Here is a 19939-nt window from a genome sequence, read left to right as displayed (position 1 = left end):
AACTTAGTTCCTCAGTTCCCCAGGACCAGAGTCCACCACCCTAACCACTAGGCCACGCCTCCACAGAAGAAGGCGAAGATGGGGGAACACAGAGATGGATGCTGGGGTTAAGGTGGAGGAAATATGGGGTAAATAAGTATTGAAGAAGAGGAAAAAAATGCAGGTACAATAGCTACTGGGGAAAGGGGAAAAAGACAGAGGGCTATAAAGAATATGAGGAATAAAATAAAGTAGCATTGGTGGGAGGGGATAGAAATAGAGGAGGTAAAAGGAGGAATGGGGACCTGAATAAAGGGGTAAGACATAAGAAAGGGACTGGAGGTGGGGAGGAGATGAATAATGGAATGAGTGGGGTTGGTGAGGGAATATGAGAATGAGAGGAGAGGCACTGAATAGGGAAAGAGAAAGGGGGAGAAATGCTGGATATGTGGAAGAGAGAAAGGGGAGAATTACTGAAAGAGAATAAGAGACTGAGAAAGGAGAAAAAGAGAGATGGGCATGGGGGACTGGGGTGAGGGAATGAGATGAAAACCTGGATAGTGCTGAGGTGTCAGAGGAAATATTCAGTGGCACTATCCACTTAGTGCTAGTGAATATCCCTCTTATTGGCATTTATATGATTAGCAGCACATGCTAACCGAATAAGTGACTTTGATTATCAGCCGCAGTATAACTGATTTTTTTTCTTTATACAAGCACAACACTTGAACAAGCAAAACAGATAGGAAGAACTTAAAGCACAAGCAATATTACAAGAAAATTTACAAATCCTTCTTAGACACAAATGCGGGGGAGCGACTCAGTAAGGATAAGGAGCTCCACAAAAAGGAAAAATTATCAAGATATATAGGTTATAACATGAACAAGTCCATGCCTTCCTCCAGGAATATAAAAGAGAAAACTTCCTAACCTTCAAGTTTCTGAAAAATTGGAGGCTATCAACAAATCATACTCAATCATATATTATTTAATTGTTTTCTTTAAGTCAAGGAAAGCTCTTAACTGGTTAGGAACATAAAATACATATTTTATACCTAAATATTTGATCAAACATTTGCAAGGATCTGCAAACAGAAAAGTAGCTCCCAATAGCAAAATTTCCTGTTTTATAGCCAAAAACATTTTCCGACAGACTTGAGTTTGTCTAACAACATCAGGATGCATCCATATTTTATTACCATGAAACAGCACTTCAGAGTTACAAAAAAAGAGTTTCAATACTATGTTTAAATCTTGTTCAAAACCAAATGAGATTATTAACCTAGCTCTATCAGTATCTTCAGATAAAGATGATTTAAGTATCTCAGATATAGTTAGCTGCCCTTGATTTTTCTCCTGAAATCTATACCCTTGTTCCTTCTCTCCTGATTCACAGGAGGTATATTCTCTGGTGTAAATTTTTAAACTTCTATCAGGTATCTTCTAAAGACATCCATTGGAGATATCCCCAATGGCTTAGGGAAATTCAATGAGCACAAATTGAGCCTAAGATTAAAATTCTCCAATTGCTCTAGCTTCTGGTGTATAATCAATTTATCTTTAATTATTGTTTGGTGTAACTTATTGAAGAGTCTTAAACTCTTGCTTAGCATATTTCATTTCAGTAGCACACTCTTATTTAGGACCAGATGCACTAAACCTAACGAGCAGGCAACGTGGTTTTTAAATTAGTTTTAGCCGGTTTAGCGTGCAAGTAGTAAACTGTGACGTGCACAAAAGGGTTCTCCAAGCCATTTTCCAGTCACAGTAGCAGCTAATGAAAACGGAATGCAAAGTCATTATAATGAGCTAATTACTATTATAATGTGCATGCAATGCAATGCACTACCGTTTCCGACCCCATGCACAAAAGTAGTCAGTACCTTTACCATGGAAATTTTAACGGGAGGTCTGGACCTGATGGTTCTTCATTATTGCAAGTAAGAGAAGGGAAGAAACAAGGCAGGGAAGATGGAGCACAAAAAAAAAACAACGTACACCGGCTTACAAGCAGCTTCTTTGCGTGTATGAAAGCCGTTCATTAAAGTGTGCCATGATTCTTTTTTCAAATGACATTGGGAAACAGCATCCCCGTGCTAGACGCACAACGGGGCTAAACCAATTGGACATGTCAGCCTGGGACGTCCCGCCCACTCTCTGGAGGGGGACACCAGAAAGACAAGGCAGGGAAGATGGAGCACAAAAAAAGTACACCAGCTTACATGCAGCTTCTTTGCATGTATGAAAGCCATTTATGAAAGCCGTGCCATGATTCTTTTCTCAAATGACAAACAGCATCCCCCGTGCTAGAAGCACAATGGGGCTAAACCAATTGGACGTGTCAGCCTGGGACGTCCTGCCCATTCACTACTAGAGGGGGACACCAGGAAGTTCGGATCCAATCAGCTCACAGCTCTAGAGTGATATCATCAGGGATGCCCTGCAGGGAGGAGGAGTTGGGACAGCAGCCAGCCAATGAGAGTCCATCTTCAGGGAGATGGGCGTTCTAGGATGTCAGCCGGCTAATAGAAGGAAGCAGCGGGAACAGCTGGGGGTGGAACAAAGCCCTGATGCTGAGAGCCCAGAGCACCAGCGAGCATAATATTCCCAGCAGTGGGGAGGCAGGGAGTCCCAACACAAGTCTGTCCACCCCCCCCCCCACACAAAAAAATGTGCTTTTGTGCTCGCAAAAAAAAGGGCTACATCTACTGCTATCAATCATGTCGCTTGTCTGTTCTGCGCATGCTCAGCTCGCTGACTGGCTTCCCCAATATCGCATGCAAATGAGCTGGGTCACAAAAGCAATGAGCAGCTCATTTGCATGCGATTCTCTTTGTGAATCCATCTTTGTTTCTAAATTGGTAAAGTTTTACCGATTTGGAAAAGCAGATGAATTCTTAATGGGACCGTTGTGCATCTGGGCCTTAGTCCTTTCCAGTCCTTTAGATAAAGATTCCACAGTACTCAGTAGCAATTCCTCGGGTAGATTCGCTCACAGATTCTTCCAACTTCCGATGCATTGTCGAGATGTTTTCCAGTATAACTGCCTCGGGATTCTCACTCTCCCCAACAAACACGGAGGGTGAGCTTCCAATGCTCTTTCCAGTGCCTAAACTCCCGGATCTTTGCCCTCACTGAGGGCCTCTAAACTATTGTCTTCCACTGTGGTGATTCCTTCCAGAGTAGCTGGGACAGGTGGACGAAATGGATGAGGTGGGGGATTGCATGTTAGGGGAGACAGGGAGACATCGATCCTCAAAAAACCGTACCCTCCTTCATCCAGTACTACTGCGGGGAACTCCCTTTTTGGCTTTTGTTCTTGGATCCTGGGAGCATACCTTGGGATCGTTTGCTGGACAGGAGACAGAGTTTGGTTCTGGGGGAGTAGCCATAATGACCTCCTTACGTTTGGTATGAAGCAAAAAGGGAAAAAGCAGGTAAATCTTGAAGCAAACTCTCCCTTTAAGGCACAAAGCTGTCACTTCATGCTGCCATCTTGGTCATGCCCCATTCTAACTGATTTTACCATAGGGTTATAAACTGTGCTGTGGTTCTTGCTCTTTCCTTTTAATCCTTATTTGAGCATCTTGTATCTCCTTTTCAGAAAAGCACATTAAAGTATGTGCTGATAGTTCTTTTGAATTATGATCTATTGTTTTGCCTTGACTGCAGTTGCAATGCAAGAGTGTTTGTTGTACAATACTGTTACTAGCAAGATAAATTAGCATACGTTTATCCTTAAGTTAGCTTTGGAGCGTGGATAGCATCACAACTCCTGAAGAAAGTGTAGGCTGCAGGCACCTGTCGACCAAGAAGAGCCTATGGAGTGCTGTTATGCAGAACTCAAGACTGTCCAATAATAAGCAAGTGAAAGCCTGGGTCTTCTCCCAATGCAACAGCAACTGACTATCCACACACTCCACCCCAGCACTAGTTTACTGCACACCCTGTAATTTAGGCTAGTTCCTCATGTATCTTATTTAACTGTACATATAATTTGCCTTCAGTTTCTCCTGTCTGTATATTTCAGCAGCACTTGCCCCCTTGCCTACCTACTACTACTAATCATTTCTATCGCGCTACTAGACGTACACAGTGCTGTACACATTGTATACAGGTACATTCTCTGTCCCTACAGGGCTCACAATCTAAGTTTTTTGTACCTGGGGCAATGGAGGTTTGAGTAACTTGCCCAAGGAGCTGCAGTGGGAATCAAACCCAGGTTGCCAGGATCAAAGCCCGCTGCACTAACCATTAGGTTCCTCCACTCCACTACCTATTAAGAAGTTTCATTGTATTGTATTGTACTGTACAAACAGTATAGCATGATATCTATGTTATTTGAATATTCTAATGCATGCTTACTAAGGTGTTTCATTTTTATTATAGTGATATATCATATCTACACTGTGTTTTAAAAAAATACTATACAAAGCTTGTTTTTTGCATAATTCTGTTAAAACTTGACCAATTTCAAAGTGATTCAAAGCAGGTTATAAATATGAAAAATAAAATAAATAATAAATTTCAATAAAATTTGGGATATATCATCCTGAATAAATGTGAAAAGAAGCCTACACTCACACCGGCCACCTCACCTAAACGATATTTTCTTCAGTGCAAACTGATCGGGCCCTCCAGCATCCTGATTCATGATCAGTTAAGCCCGTTTCTCACAATTTCTTTAAAACAGATTTTGTGCTTACCCTCTTCCACCTCTTTTCTGGAGACTCTTGCACCAGTCTGTGAGAACCACAACCTAACCTTTCTCCACATAAAAAGTTTTGATATGGTTCATATCCTTCTGACTGAAAACCATGGTAATTGTTTATGTTTAAAGCAAAATGGTGTCTGCACGTATCATGACGATAATTGCTAGGTAGTGGTGATGTTGTTTAGGTGAGTTGGCTGGCGTGAGGATGATATATACCAATAAGCTTTGTACAGTTTTTTAAAAACACAAGCCCCTCTGTTTACTAAGCCATGCTAGCGGCTGCTGCGCAGCAACAAGGACACAGCCCATTCAAACTAAATGGGCTGTGTCGGCATTAGCACACTCCCAGATGCTAGCACGGCTTAGTAAACAGGGGAGAATATATGTTATATGAATATTCTTCCATGCTGCCTATTTATGGTATCATGCATATTCTGATTACATTTATCATATTTCTGTTATATGATTGTCACAGTGCTGTTAAATGTTTGTATTTCTGTTTCATGTTGGATCTCTTAATAGGATTTCATTTCCCATCTCCAAGCTTACCTCATTGAATGTATTTATGCTTATTATTGCTAATAAAATTATAAGTTTTATGTCACGTATTTCTTGTACACTGCCTTTGGTGAATCTCTGCATAAAGGTGGTTAATAAATCCCCAAAATAAAATGAATAAATAAATGATGCAAGTGCCATATTGGTATTTGAAACAGAAACAAAACTATGGAAATTTGTGGAGCCTGCAAAAGCTCATGTGTAGAACGTGTGCTAGAACCAGGGGCGTATCTGAGGTTCAGCGGGAGGGGGGGCAGGGGCTAAAGTGAGGGGGCACATTATAGCCCCTCCCCGGCCGCCGACGCCAACCCCCCCCCGCCATCAACCCTCCCCCGCCATCGCCGCCTCCTACCCCCGCCGAGATCCGCTTCCTCCTGCCTGCCGGTGCCTTTTAGTTCAGCTGGCGGGGGACCCCAACCCCCGCCAGCCCAGCCGAGGTCTTGTTTAAGTTTTCTTCCTCGTGCTGTGCTGTTAAAAGCTGCATCCCTTCCCTTCCAGTTTCAGACGGAGTCTGACGTCACAGCACGTTGTACGTGCAGGACGTCGACGTGCTGCGACGTCAGACTCCGTCCAAAACCGGGAGGGAAGGGATGCAGCTTTTAACAGCACAGCACGAGGAAGAAAACTTAAACAAAGACCTCGGCTGGCAGGAGGAAGCGGACCTCGGCGGGGGTAGGTGACGGCGGGGGAGGGTTGACGGCGGTAGGGGGGTCCAGGGCGAAATCTGCGGGGGCCCAGGCCCCTGTGGCCCCACGTAGATACGCCCCTGGCTAGAACAGCTGAAAAGTGCTGTGTCTGAATAACGTGAATTCCAGAATAACAGGTAATTATAGAATGACTTTTGTTTCAGAACCACCTTCGATTCTTACTTTTCAAACATTGATATATATATATATATATATATATATATATATATATATATATATATATATATATATTTGGAACATAAGAAGTTATTTTAAATCAGGGTAAAAATGACCCTATTGGTTGTCCTAGGTTATCAATTCATTAACTTGATTCCCCATACCTTCTGGGGCCACCAATTCAATGTGGAAAGATCTGACTTGATAGAGAGGACTGCACATTAGTGACAGCCACCCAGAATGCTTCCATGGTGAAAACTGTAAAACATTTCAGGGGATCTCCTAAGGCTGTCAACATATCACAAAGGGATCCTACAAGGGACCTCGAGACCCACTGCTATCACCCAGCCCAGCAGTTCTTACATGGTATGTGATACTTTATATGTATACCTGAGTTTGATTTGTCCCTGCCTTTCTTAGGGCACAGACCATAAAAGTCTGCCCAGCACTGTTCTTATAATAAAAGTTCTGAAGCTAACGTCGAAGCCCTTTAAAATTTACACTTCAGCCCATCCATATCTATTCAGCCACGATTAGGGTGCAGACCGCAGAAGTCCGCTCAGCATTGGTTTTACTCTCCAATTACCGGCGTCACCATCCAATCTCTGCTAAGATTCCATAGATCTATTCCTTCTAAACAGGATTCCTTTGTGTTTATCCCACGCGTGTTTGAATTCCATTACCGTTTTCATCTCCACCACCTCCCGCGGGAGGGCATTACATTATCTACCACCTTTTCCGTGAAAAAATACTTCCTGACATTACTCCTGAGCCTGCCCCCCTTCAACCTCAATTCGTGTCCTCTAGTTCTACCACTTTCCCATCTCCGTAAAAAGATTGTTTGCAGATTAATACCTTTCAAATATTTGAACGTCTGTATCATGTCACCCCTGTTTCTCCTTTCCTCCAAGGTATACATGTTCAGGTCAGCAAGTCTCTCCTCATATGGTTTGCAACGCAAATCCCACACCATTTTTGTACCTTTTCTTTGCACCACTTCCAGTCTTTTTACATCTTTAGCAAGATACGGCCTCCAAAACTGAACACAATAGTCCAAGTGGGGCCTCACCAATGACTTGTAGAGGGGCATCAACACCTCCTTTCTTCTGCTGGTTATACCCCTCTCTATGTAGCCTAGCATCCTTCTGGCCACGGCCGTCACCTTGTCACATTGTTTCTTCACCTTTAGATCCTCGGACACCAACACCCCAAGGTCTCTCTCCTGAGTCGAGTTTACTAATATCTCCCCTCCTATTCGGTATCTCTTGTTTGGGTTTCTGCACCCCAATTGCATCACTCTGCACTTCATGGCATTAAATTTTAACTAGTAATACAATCCAGAAATCATACATATATTTTTTTGTTTTTTATAATATGCAAATAGTGCTCAGTAACAGGGCCTGTCGTACCGAACTGACTAGCAGTTGTATCAAACGTCATGCCCAACCAGCCACCATCGCACTAATACCTCCTCCCTACCTATAAATGTCCAGATAAGTGTAACTTGAAAAAGAAACTCTCTGCACCTAAGTGCACGTCTCAAATTGCCAATACAAATTTCACTACTTATCTCAGATTGGGATGGTGGTTGGCTTCTCGTTGTTCAGTGACTGCCCCAAGTATTCCGTGAAATGTAGTGCAGTGAAATAGTTCCAAAAGTGCTGTTTCCTTATATCATCGGTTCCCTACATGCTGGCATGTTTCGCAAAATTGTGTCTTCAGGGGAATGCTAATATGAAAATAAAAACATTGTACATCACAGAACCACTATAAATGTTACGTCAAAACACAAATACAATTATTATTAGCAAACCTGTGGCGGTAACTGCTCAGCTCAACCCTCCAACCAGCAGACACGCCGGTGCATGTGCAGAAACTCATGCTATGCCACTCCCTTCCTTTTAAACCCTACAAGGGGTGTGTCATTGAGCACCAATCAATTTCCTTATTGAGGCCATCCGGGGTAACAGTGTGCCAATGATAAATAAATTGTTGTTCCTTGTGTATCAAAGCCGAAACCACATCACTTCCCATTTTTAAAGTCACTTGAAGTAACACCACGAACTGAAGATCCATTTGAGCAACTTACGTCTCCAAAAAAGGGAAGCCTCTCTGGTTGCCCATTGGATGCAAATGCACCACGAGGAAAAGGATCTTCCTTGTGGTGCATTTGCATCCAATGGGCAACCAGGGGGGCTTCCCTTTTTTGGAGACGTAAGTTGCTCAAATGCTCAGCGATCCAATTTTTAATCTTGCGTTTGGTCTGGCCAATGTACCATTTGGCACACGGGCAACGAATCCCATATACTACTTGAGAAGGCTCACAATTAGTGCTGTCCCACAATATGAAGTCGCGTCCTGTGACAGGATGTGTGATTTTGGAAGTAGTCCATGCATACTGGCAATAAACACATCTATGACATCTGCCATGGCCTACTGAATTATCAAGGGACACTTGATTGGTGTTATACTTAATTAATTCCCCTAAATTCCACGCCCTATTGTAGGCAAAACACAAGTCATGTGGCAAGTATTTACAAATAATGCTTTTAATTTGCTTGGCTTGAGATGAAAATGGCAGAACACAGACCAGTTTATCCTGCTGCCCATTGGCTGATCCAGATGGTTTTAAAAGCCATTGTCGCTAAACATTTCTAACCCTTTTCTGAGCTTTTTTGATTGTTTTCCTAGGGTAGCTCTATGATATAAATCGATGGCATGTTTATGAAAACTTTCAGTAGAATGGCACAATCTTTTTAGCCTGAGAAACTGGCCCATTGGAATGCCATCCTTATGAGATCTAGCATGAAAGCTGTTGTAATGTAAGATAGTGTTGGTGTCCGTCGGCTTACGATAGATTTGGATCAACAGTGTCCCCTGATATAATTTGATCTGGATATCCAAAACATCAGCCTAATTATATCCTATATGGGTGTCAAATGAGATGTTGGGTTTACAAGAGTTAAGATGTTGAAAAACTGTTGTACGGCTGGACTAGCACCCGTCCAGATGAGAAATACATAATCTATAAACCTTTTCGAAAGAAATTTGTGGTTATGGAATCTTGATGGATACACAAATCGTTGTTCAAAATGAGCCATGTACTGGCACACCACAGTGGGAGCTACTGTCGCTCCCATCGCTACCCCACATGTCTGAAGGAAAAACTGTTCTTCAAATTGGAAATAATTAGTAAGGATCACCCTCTGTGCCATTTGATTTAGCAAAATAACTTTCTCATTAGAGATGTCCATTGACTGAAGCTGTGTATCGATCAACTGTAACAATTGTTGTTGCAGTATCATCGAATACAGGGATCGCACATCCATAGTGACCAAGACAATGGGGATATCAATCCTTGGTAAATCCTGCAAAAGCGTAATTAAATGGGTTGAATCCCTGATGTAAGAAGGGATAGTCAAAACAGAGGGTTGTAAATGGAAATCCAAATACTAGGATAATGGTTCATTTAGGGCTCCCATGCTAGTCACTATAGGTCTCCCAGGAGGGTTGGACTGACATGAGACTTACCATCTGTAGTTTCCCACTTCTTCCCTGTCTCCACTTGTGTGAAGAGGGACCACATTCACTCGTCTCCAATCTCGTGTGTCTAACTGGAAAGAGGCAATGTGAGCAGAGTGTGAAGATGCATGGGCATGTCTACACCTTCTTTCCCAGATTCTATAAAGTGTGATATAGAATTTATACGCAAAACTGTCTAAGCGTATTCTGTAACGTGATATGTGTACATTCTAAGGTGCATAGCTGAAAAGGGGGCACGGCCATGGGCGTGGAATGGGTGGATCATGAGCATTTCTAAAATCTATGCGCTTGGTTATAGAATACACCATGTCCGTGTCTAATTTATGTGTTTCTATTTACACCAAGTTTTACTTGGCGTATCTGTCTGCGACTAAATTTAGTCACGCAGATGGGCATTATGCATATTTTATAAACACTGCTGAAATGTAAGTATGTTCTATAAAGTATGCCTAAATTTAGGCATACTATATAGAATATGCCTAGGCTTACTTTTTTCGGCACCAATTTTTTCGGCGTGATATATAGAACCTAGCTCTATATGCATAACTTATAGAAAACTATCAGTTATGGTCTGGATTCAATAAATGGTACTCAAAATTCAGCACTGAAAAACAATCAGCACTTGAACAGTGGCGTTGTGGGATTGGTGCCCCTTATAGAATAGCACATAGTATCGGGATCCATGCTCAACATTGGGTACGAGGAGTTACACCAAGGTGTAAATACCGGCATTCAAGTTGGGCACAGATCCACACTAGTCTATAATACTGCGCACATTTTATGTGAATGCCCATGCCCTGCTCATGTCCCTCCCATGGCCACACTCCCTTTGTAGATCCATGTGGAAACACTTAGGCACTATTCTATAATTGTGTGTGTGTGTGTGTGTGTTTTTGCGTGGATCTGCATACCTTCCACTTAAGCCATCGGCTTTGGAAATAAGGGAAGTAGGTGTTTCATCTTATGTCTTCATCAATCTGAAATCTTTTAAATCTTTTTTTTTGTTTTCTTAATCCAATTTTGTAGAAACAATCAGTATATGGAAACTTATTAACTTGCACTATGACGCTATTGCTTCATCATGATAAGCGTTACTTATCTGAATTGCATAGTGGGGGTAGATGTGCCGACACGTGTTTCACCCAAAGCTTTCTCAAGGTGTCCATTTCAGCACCTTGCATCCGTTAGAATGATTTTCTGCACTGAACATTTTGGGCAGAAGTAGCGGCTAACGTTCAGCGCCATATACAGAATTCCCCTGTATGTACATTTCATAGAACACTTAGGTGTAAATATTTATGCCATTGACCTGGCGAAACTGTTTGCACCTAGCGTTAGGCACATCAAAGCCAACTTATGCTAGTATTCTAAAGCAGCATCATAGCACTCAGGTGCCATTCACTTGCATACCTCAAGATACCCAGTTATAGAACTGCCCCCATTATTAAGAGCTTTGACCAGAAGAAGATATATTAAGAGCAGAAGAAGCTCCTGATTGAAAAACAGAAAGGTTTTAACAGTATATATATGTTTAATATTCCATAGTTATACAATCAATTATAGTGAAAGAAAGCTTGAGGACCACTATTGCTGTCTTACAGGATTTCACAGTAACTCTCCAATTATTCTGAGCTCCCAGATAATTTGCCACAGATCGCTTGCCTAAGTGCGTTCTTCACCTGTTTGTTCCTCAGTGTATAGATTAGGGGGTTCAGCATGGGTGTCACAGCAGTATAAAGAACTGCAATTACGCGGTCCTGCTGCAGAGTATACTGTGACTTGGGTCTCAAGTACATAATCCCTGCACAACCATAATGCAGTGATACAACAGTCAGGTGGGAGGCACAGGTTGAGAAGGCCTTGCGTCTGCCTTCCGCTGAGTGCATTTTCACTATGGCAGACAAAATAAGGAAGTAGGAGATGAGGGTAAGGATGAAGCAGCCGAGGACAATGGAGCCTGTGACACAGAAAAGGAGGAGCTCATTGACGTAGGTAGCACTGCAGGAGAGTTTCAACATGGGGGCAATGTCACAGAAGAAGTGATTAATCTGGTTGGGCCCACAGAAGGTCACGCGGGACATCGTAATGGCATGGAGCAGGGAGTGCAGGAAACCAATGAGAAACATGGCACTTGCCAGCAGAACACAGAGACGCTGGTTCATGATGACAGGGTAGCGCAGTGGATTGTAGATGGCTATGTACCGGTCATAACCCATGACAGACAGCAGGCAGGCCTCAGTGCTCCCCAAAAAATGGAAGAAGAAGAGTTGTGTGATACAACCTCGATAGGATATCCCCTTTTCCACTGCTAGGAAATTGATGAACATCTTAGGCACAGTAACAGAGGAATAGAAGATATCAAGGAAGGAAAGGATGCCTAGAAAGAAGTACATAGGAGTGTGAAGGTGGGAGTCCAGTCGTGTGATCACTATGATGGCTATGTTGCCCAGAATATTGGTTGTGTAAATGATTAAGAAGACCACAAAGAGAAAAACCTGCAATTCCTGGAAATCAGAGAGGCTCAGGAGGAGGAATTCAGTCACCAGAGTTCCATTGTAACCCTCCATTGACATTAACAAGAGTGGATTACCTGCCAAAGAGAATAGGAAAATACCACAGGATTACGTTAATGAAACATGGATAACAGAATACAGGAACAAACTGGTATAACTTTTTGATATATTGCAAGCACTGTAGTAATTATATACAAACAATTTTCATCATTATTATTATTAATATATCATATGAGTTAAGCAGAATATTCCATAAGATTTTAACTTCCAGAAAGAGGGGAAAAGTTCTTTAGTGGGCAAAAATCTACTGAAATACTGTGAAAGAAGAAACTTACTAGAAAATCACAAAGTTAAGTTAAGGGCAGTGGGTGCAATTTGAATCCAGGGCTGGCAAGGACAAGATTGGCTGGAGTTTGTTCTGGTGTGTATCTGAGCAGCAGGTTGTGATACACACTGCACAAGAATTGAGGGGGGTGCCTTGAGAAAGCTTTGGGTGAAACACGTGTCGGCACATCTACCCCCACTATGCAATTCAGATAAGTAAAGCTTATCATGATGAAACAATAGCGTCATAGCGCAAGTTAATAAGTTTCCATATACTGATTGTTTCTACAAAATTGAATTAAGAAAACAGAAAAAGGTTTAAAAGATTAAAAAGATTTTGGATTGATGAAGACATAAGATGAAACACCTACTTCCCTTATTTCCAAAACCTATGGCTTAAGTGGAAGGTCACATCTGAAGATCCATTTTCTATATTTTTCATTATATGTTCGTTAGATTTTTTAACAGCAGCAGTTATTATATAGTATTTTGACGTTGGTTGAATAGCTGTTGTTGTGCTATTTTATATATTTAGAGCCAGTGAGATTTACTTCCTGTGGTAAAATGTCATATTTTACTACAGCTTAGGAACTTCTTCCCTTGCTGTGGAAAACTGAAACTGGCTGCATGGGAGGCAAAATGGTGGAAAATATGGAAATGCAGGGGATAACTTTATAAGTGACTTGAGCATGTAGAGCAGAGTTTTTCAAATTTAAGTAGGTGCTTATGAAATAGATCCATAGAGGTTATGCAGGCTCAGAAGATGTAACACCTATGTTTTGGTGATACATGCTATTCCCAAGAAAAAGAATGAGTGGAATGAGTTGGGATTGGCAAATGCACTTATTTTATAAAACTCATCAAACACAATAGTAATACGGTTGGAGAGATTATCCAGAATAAGATAACTGCAAACTCCTAAATCAAAAATTGTTTTATGAACCCTCTGATGGTCATAAAACAGTTTTTGATTTAGGTCCTTTCAGTTATCTTAACCTGTATTTTATAAAATGTGTGCATATATGCTGATTATAACTGACACATACATGCTCAACGTTAGTACTGCCTCAGAACAGGAGTTCTGTCTACAGTGACAGCAAAACATCTTTTTGTTTGGTGTGTGTGTGGGGGGGGGGGGGGGGGGGAAGCTCCATCCCCAGCTCTGCCCAACCCAACTCCTAGCTCCCTGTCCCATTTTCCCAGACCCAGTATTAGATCCCTTCTCCATTACCTATTTCAGCCTCTGTGTTACCTCTGAGCCCCCTTCTCACAGCCCTAGCGCATCAGGCCCCGTCTGCCAGCACATAACCTTTGTGTTTATATCCCTTCTCCTCTGTCCAGCATCACCCTTCTGTATCCCTATCCCTTCTCACGTGTCCAGCATTAGCCCTCTGTGTACCTAACTGCCTCTAGGTTCCCAGGATCAGCCCTCTGTTTCCCTATCCCCCTTCCCATGTCCAGCATCACCCTTCTGTATCTCTATCCCACCCCATGTTCAGCTTCTCCTCTCACTCTTCCTTTCTTCCCAAACTGTATTGCATCACTCCTCCTCCTCCCACCCCAGGCTAGCATCTCTCCCTCTCTTCCCTTCCTCCTGTGCTCTACCCCAATGGATCTATCATCTTGATGATCCTTAAAACGTGCTTTTATGGCCGGCAGCATCAGCAGTAAAGACATGTCCATGCCCAGCCTATGGCCTTCCTTATGCTGTGTCCTGCCTCACTGTAAACAAGAAGTTGCTTCAGAGGAGACAACTTGTCTTGAGCACTGTTGCTGGTCACAAAGGAAAGTTGGAGGGCTGCAGTAAGTTGGCAGGAAGAAGAGTGAGAGATACCAGAATGGGGGGGTGGGGGGGGGGAGGGAGACTGTGAATACCAGATTACAGAATGGTGGGAGGGAAGGGAAAAGTGGGACAGAGAGATGCCAGACTGTGAGGTAGGAAGCCAATATATAGGAGTCAGAAAACAACAAGACAGGCAATCCGCCAAATCCAATGTTTGATACAAGATCTGCCTCTTTGTTTTATCTTCCACAGGAAGTCAATCTATATTGGTGGGGCTAAGGCCCAGGTGGCCCTTACCTTCTATTTGGATGCCTATGCCTGCTATAAAATTCCCCCTTCTCCCGCTAGAGTGCTCATGGGCTTCCAAATTCATGTATATTTTTAACTGGATTAAAAGTATGCATCCTTAGGATTTTGTTTAAGTCAAGAGAGTATAAAAGCATATGCATGTGGCATTTTTGAAAGTAAGGGTGCTCTTTTGCATCCCCCTTCTACCCCCCTCCCACAGCTTACTGCCTACACAAATAGCAAGTTCAAAGTACAAGAGGTTTTTTTTTAGTATACACACAGTACTTTTTGCTAGCTAATTTTCTAAAAGAACCTGCACATATACATGTCTCTGTGTACAGAAGGAGCAATAATTTTAGAACCCTTAATGTGGAGAAAACCCACACACGTGTGAGCAGCTTTCTTAAATTATTGCTTCTGCTGTGGACCCTACCATTGGTGACCCTCCAATGGCATCGGAATCCCTGACAACATGACTCCCCTGCCTCTAGCCATCCCTTCTGCAGCATTACACTCCTACCACAACAGCCCCCTTCCTTGAGGAAGGAACCCTCATGTAGCCACAACACCCCAGCATGTAGCAATCTGCTCACAAGGCCAACCCCCAGGCAACAATCCCACCTCAAGGCATCCCCTGGTAGACCATCCATCCCTCCACCCCCAATCCTCATCCCAGCCTTTGCAGGGGCCCCTGGTGTCTAGTGGGCTGGAACTAAGCAATGCTCACTCACTCCCACTGCAATAATCCTGGCTCTCAATATGGCCACCAAGACCTGACAGTATTACCGCTAGGTGTCAGGGGCAAAATGTTGGGGGTGGAAGGGGAGCCAGATGTTGACATTTACAGTTATCCCTTGCAGCAGTCAGTTATGCATGCCATGGAGCAGCTGAAACTCTGAATGTCTATCTTTTTTATGTATTTATCTATTTATTATTACATTTATATCCCACATTTTCCCACTGATCGCAGGCTCAAAGTGGCTTACAAAGTCTGTAGTGCAAGCTACAGTACAAGAAAAGCAATTATACAAATTGAGAATAAGATATAAAATAACAATTAAACATCAAAATGCAAGTGATAATAACAGGTAATTAGTGTCCTTGGATCTGAATTTATAGTAATAGTTAATTCAAGTTAGATTAAACCTGGGGAATATGCCTTCTTAAACAATGCTGATTTCAATAATTTTTGGAAATTTAGGTAGTTCTGGGTAGATTTTATTTGTTTGGGTAGAGCATTCCATAATTGAGTGCCTATATATGTAAAGTTGGTGGCGTAAATTGATTTGTACTTAAGGCCATTACAGTCTGGGTAGTGTAAGTTCAGATATGATCTTGAGGTACTGAATCTGTTTCTGGGTAGTAAGTCAATTAATTTGAGCATATATTCTGGGACCTCACCGAAGATTATCCTGTGAATTAGTGAGCATATTTTAAAGGCTACTCGTTCTCTAATGGGGAGCCAGTGCAGAATTTCTCGGAGTGGTTTTGCAGATTCAAATTTGGGTTTTCCAAAGATCAGTCTAGCTGCAGTATTTTGAGCTGTTTGTAATTTCTTTAGTAGCTGTTCCTTGCATCCTGCATATATAGCGTTGCAGTAGTCCATCTGAATTAAGACCATAGATTGTATCAGATTGCGGAAGACAACATGAGGAAAAAATGGTTTTATTCGTTTGAGTCTCCACATTGAATAAAACATTTTCTTTATGGTGTTGGTCACTTGAGTCTCCAATGTTAAATGCCAATCAATTGTGATCCCTAGAAGTTTCAAACTATCTGAAATTGGTAAAGAAAGGTTGGGGGTATTTATAGTGGTGGGATTATATTTGTTATACTGTGATGACAGAATTAAACAATGGGTCTTTTCAGCATTTAATTTCAGGTGGAAAGAGTTAGCCCAATTGTCCATTGTGGACAGTCCAAGAGTGACTTGGTTGGTAATTTTTTTTTGTTACATTTGTACCCCAAGCTTTCCCACTCATGGCAGGCTCAATGCAGCTTACATATACAGGTACTTATTTTGTACCTGGGGCAATGGAGGGTTAAGTGACCTGCCCAGAGTCACAAGGAGCTGCCTGTGCCTTATTAAATGGTATGTATATTGTTACATCATCTGATTTAAACCTAACCTGAATAGAGCATTGGCTAGTGGGGCCATCATTATATTAAACAATATGGGTGACAGTGGTGATCCCTGAGGGACTCTGCAAACTGCGTTCCATGAAAAAGATAAGGTTGAGTTCATTTTCACTCGATAGGATCTAAATGAAAGAAAACCCTTAATCCATTCCAGTACAGTTCCACCAATTCCGAAATAATCCAAGAGGTGTAACAGAATGTTGTGGTCAATCATGTCGAATACGCTGGACATATCAAACTGCATAAGGAGTATGCTCTTGCCAGCAGCAGTTAGTTGTTTAAACTTGGATAAAAGGGTAACTAATACTGTTTCAGTACTGTATGAGGATTGGAAACCAGATTGTGAATCATGTAAGATGGAAAAGTTGTCCAAGTACTCTACAAGTTGTTTAGTTACCATGCTCTCCATTAGTTTTATTATCAATGTTATGGAGGCAATTGGACGATAGTAATGTCACTTAATTTTTTCTTATTGTCTTTAGGAATGGGGGTAAGGAGTACGTTTCCATAATTTTTTGGGAAGAAACCAGTTTTAAGCATAAAGTTTAAACAGGATGTGAGGTCTTGGATAAAGCAGGGAGGGGCAGATTTTAGTAGATAATTAGGACATGTATCCAGTTTGCAGAAGGAGTTTGAGAATTTAGAAATTGCTTTGGTGATTTGTTCAATGGAGAGTGGAGCGAAATGCAGCCAAATGCGATCTGCTGGATAGTCTTTGGAGGAAAACTGAAGGTGATTTTGAATCCATCAATGTCAGATTTTTGTAGGGTGATGGAGCTTCATAATTTTAGGATTTTTTCTTTGAAATAGTTGGTCAGTGAATCTGCAGATGGCGAAACTGAGCTTGTAGAGGTGACCAAATTTGTTTCAAGAAGATTGTTGACAATTTGGAATAAATTCTTCGGGTTTGAATAATCATATCCGATTTTTGATTTGTAATATTGCTTTTGTGCTTGTTTTGTAGCATATTTATATTTTCTAAGGGTTTGTTTCCATTCTGCAAGGGTGTATTCATTTTTATTTTTTCTCCACTTACGTTCCATTTTTCTGGTTAATGATTTTAATGATTTTAGTTCTTCATTATACCAAGGTGTTGTATTTAATCTTTTTTTCTTCATATTTTTTAAAGGAGCTAATTCATCTAAGATATTGTTGCATCTTTTATCCCACTCAACAAGAAAGTGATTTGAGTTCGCATTTGATTTGATTTGAGTTTTGCATTATAGACATGGATTCATTATGTGAAATGAAGAAAAGACATATGTAGTGTAGGCCGATATGAGACAATCCTTCTCCCCACCCTACCTTTGCCTTCTTGACATCTAGGTTGAGTTAGCTTCCCCATGTTTAAATGGCCCATGATGAATAATATAGCACTGAAGTGATCCCACTTTGGCTCCTTGTGACTGTGGGCAAGTCACTTAAATCTCCATTGCCTCAGTTGCAAAACTTAGATTGTGAGCTCACTAGGGACAGAAAAAGTACCTGCTCATTATAAATGTAAACTGCTTGGTTGTACTACAGAAAAGGTGGTATATCAAATGCATTGAACTCACTTTGCCATGAAAGTCCCATTCAATACTTGAAAAGGAATCCTTAATAATATTCAGAAGAGATATCTGAATCAAAATAAGGAGTAAAAGAATGTCAGAAAATGCCCCACATGTTAGTTTAGCTGTTTAACAATTCATTTGTAGGGAACATAATTCAATCACTAGCCCAACCCCCCCCCCCCCCCCTTACAATAAATCAAAACGTCTGCAAAGATCTCAAAATTCTTCAATCTTAAATCTTAAAAGAAAAAAAAACTTATCTTCAGACACAATAACATCTTCTTTAGCAATATGACTCAATGAAGGCCCTCATTTTGAAGAAGAGCTGTTGCTTCAGGGCTATGTCATACTTGATTTCCCTTCAGGAAACGCTGTGAAATAGATGGTGGAAGCCACAGTTATACAAACTTTTATCAAATCAAAATCAGTCCCAAATGTCAATGAACAAAATCAGATTGTGATATTTCTTGTTTGATATTATTAAGGATTCCTACTGAAATATTGATTAGGACTTCCATAGCAAAGGGCTCCTTTTCCTAAGATGCACTAATTGATTTCGTGTGTACTAATGATAAGACACCCATTATATTCCTAGGGGCGTCTTATCATTTAGCATTGCTAAATCCATTAGCGCACCTTAGTAAAAGGAGCCCAAAGTGATTAAATTCAATGTTGTAATTTGGACTTTGCTATCCCGTATCTTGTTGCAAAAAGTAATTTACACGTGGGGATACTTCTAAGCTGCATAATACCAACAATGAACACAACCCGTCTCATATAGCTTCAGACTTTACTTCTTTCTCTTAAGGCTATAATGTAGGGTCCTGATATTCAGCTGAGGCTGTTTCTGGTGACTGGCATTGAACATCTGATTTTTCTATGGTCGCTAAACACTTAACTAGCTAAGCCAATATTCAGCGGTTCACCGGTTAAGTTATAGCTGTTAAAGGTAGGACTGCTATTTCTGTGGTCTGATTAAGCTGCTAGCTTATCTGGTCTGGTGCTGATATTTGCATCTAACTGGATAAGTTGGGCAACATAGAGGGGCATAATTGAACGGGGCTGGTCATCTATATGGCCGGCCCCGTAAAGCAGCGTCCTGACTGTATAATCGAAACAAGATAGCCAGCCATTTTTCATTTCGATAGTACGGTCGGAGCCGGCCAAATCTCAACATTTGGGCCGGCTTTAGAGATGGCTGGCATTGGTTTTCAGCGATAATGGAAATTGCAGGGTCATGGGATACGAGGAAATGTCCTATTGTGGATTAAAAACTGGTTGAAGGATAGGAAACAGAGAGTGGGGTTAAATGGGCAGTATTCACAATGGAGAAGGGTAGTTAGTGGGGTTCCTCAGGGGTCAGTGCTAGGACCGCTGCTTTTTAATATATTTATAAATGATTTAGAGATGGGAGTAGCCAGCGAGGTAATTACATTTGCTGATGACACAAAGTTATTCAAAGTTGTTAACTCGCGAGAGGATGGTGAAAAATTACAGAAGGACCTTATGAGACTGGGAGACTGGGTGGCTAAATGGCAAATGATGTTTAATGTGAACAAATGCAAGGTGATGCATGTGGGAAAAAAGAACCTGAATTATAGCTACGTCATGCAAGGTTCCACGTTAGGAGTTATGGACCAAGAAAGGGATCGGGGGGGGGGGGGGGTCGTCGTTGATAATGC

General features: G+C 41.6%; 1 protein-coding gene across 1 annotated transcript; it reads right to left on the bottom strand.

Moving 5' to 3' along the window:
- Nucleotides 1-11279: 11279 nt before the first annotated feature.
- LOC115461958 (olfactory receptor 1052-like) lies at nucleotides 11280-12224 on the bottom strand. Its single transcript, XM_030192008.1, has one exon. The coding sequence runs from the start codon at nucleotides 12222-12224 to the stop codon at nucleotides 11280-11282; it is 945 nt and encodes a 314-aa protein (XP_030047868.1).
- Nucleotides 12225-19939: the final 7715 nt, after the last annotated feature.

This window comes from Microcaecilia unicolor, chromosome 2 (genome assembly GCF_901765095.1).
Source record: "Microcaecilia unicolor chromosome 2, aMicUni1.1, whole genome shotgun sequence".
NCBI lineage: Eukaryota > Metazoa > Chordata > Amphibia > Gymnophiona > Siphonopidae > Microcaecilia > Microcaecilia unicolor.
This window is presented reverse-complemented; position numbering and strand designations above follow the sequence as displayed.

Excerpts from the sequence above, each read along its gene's own strand:
- LOC115461958 (XM_030192008.1), bottom strand. The coding sequence starts at position 12,224 with ATGGAGGGTTACAATGGAACTCTGGTGACTGAATTCCTCCTCCTGAGC.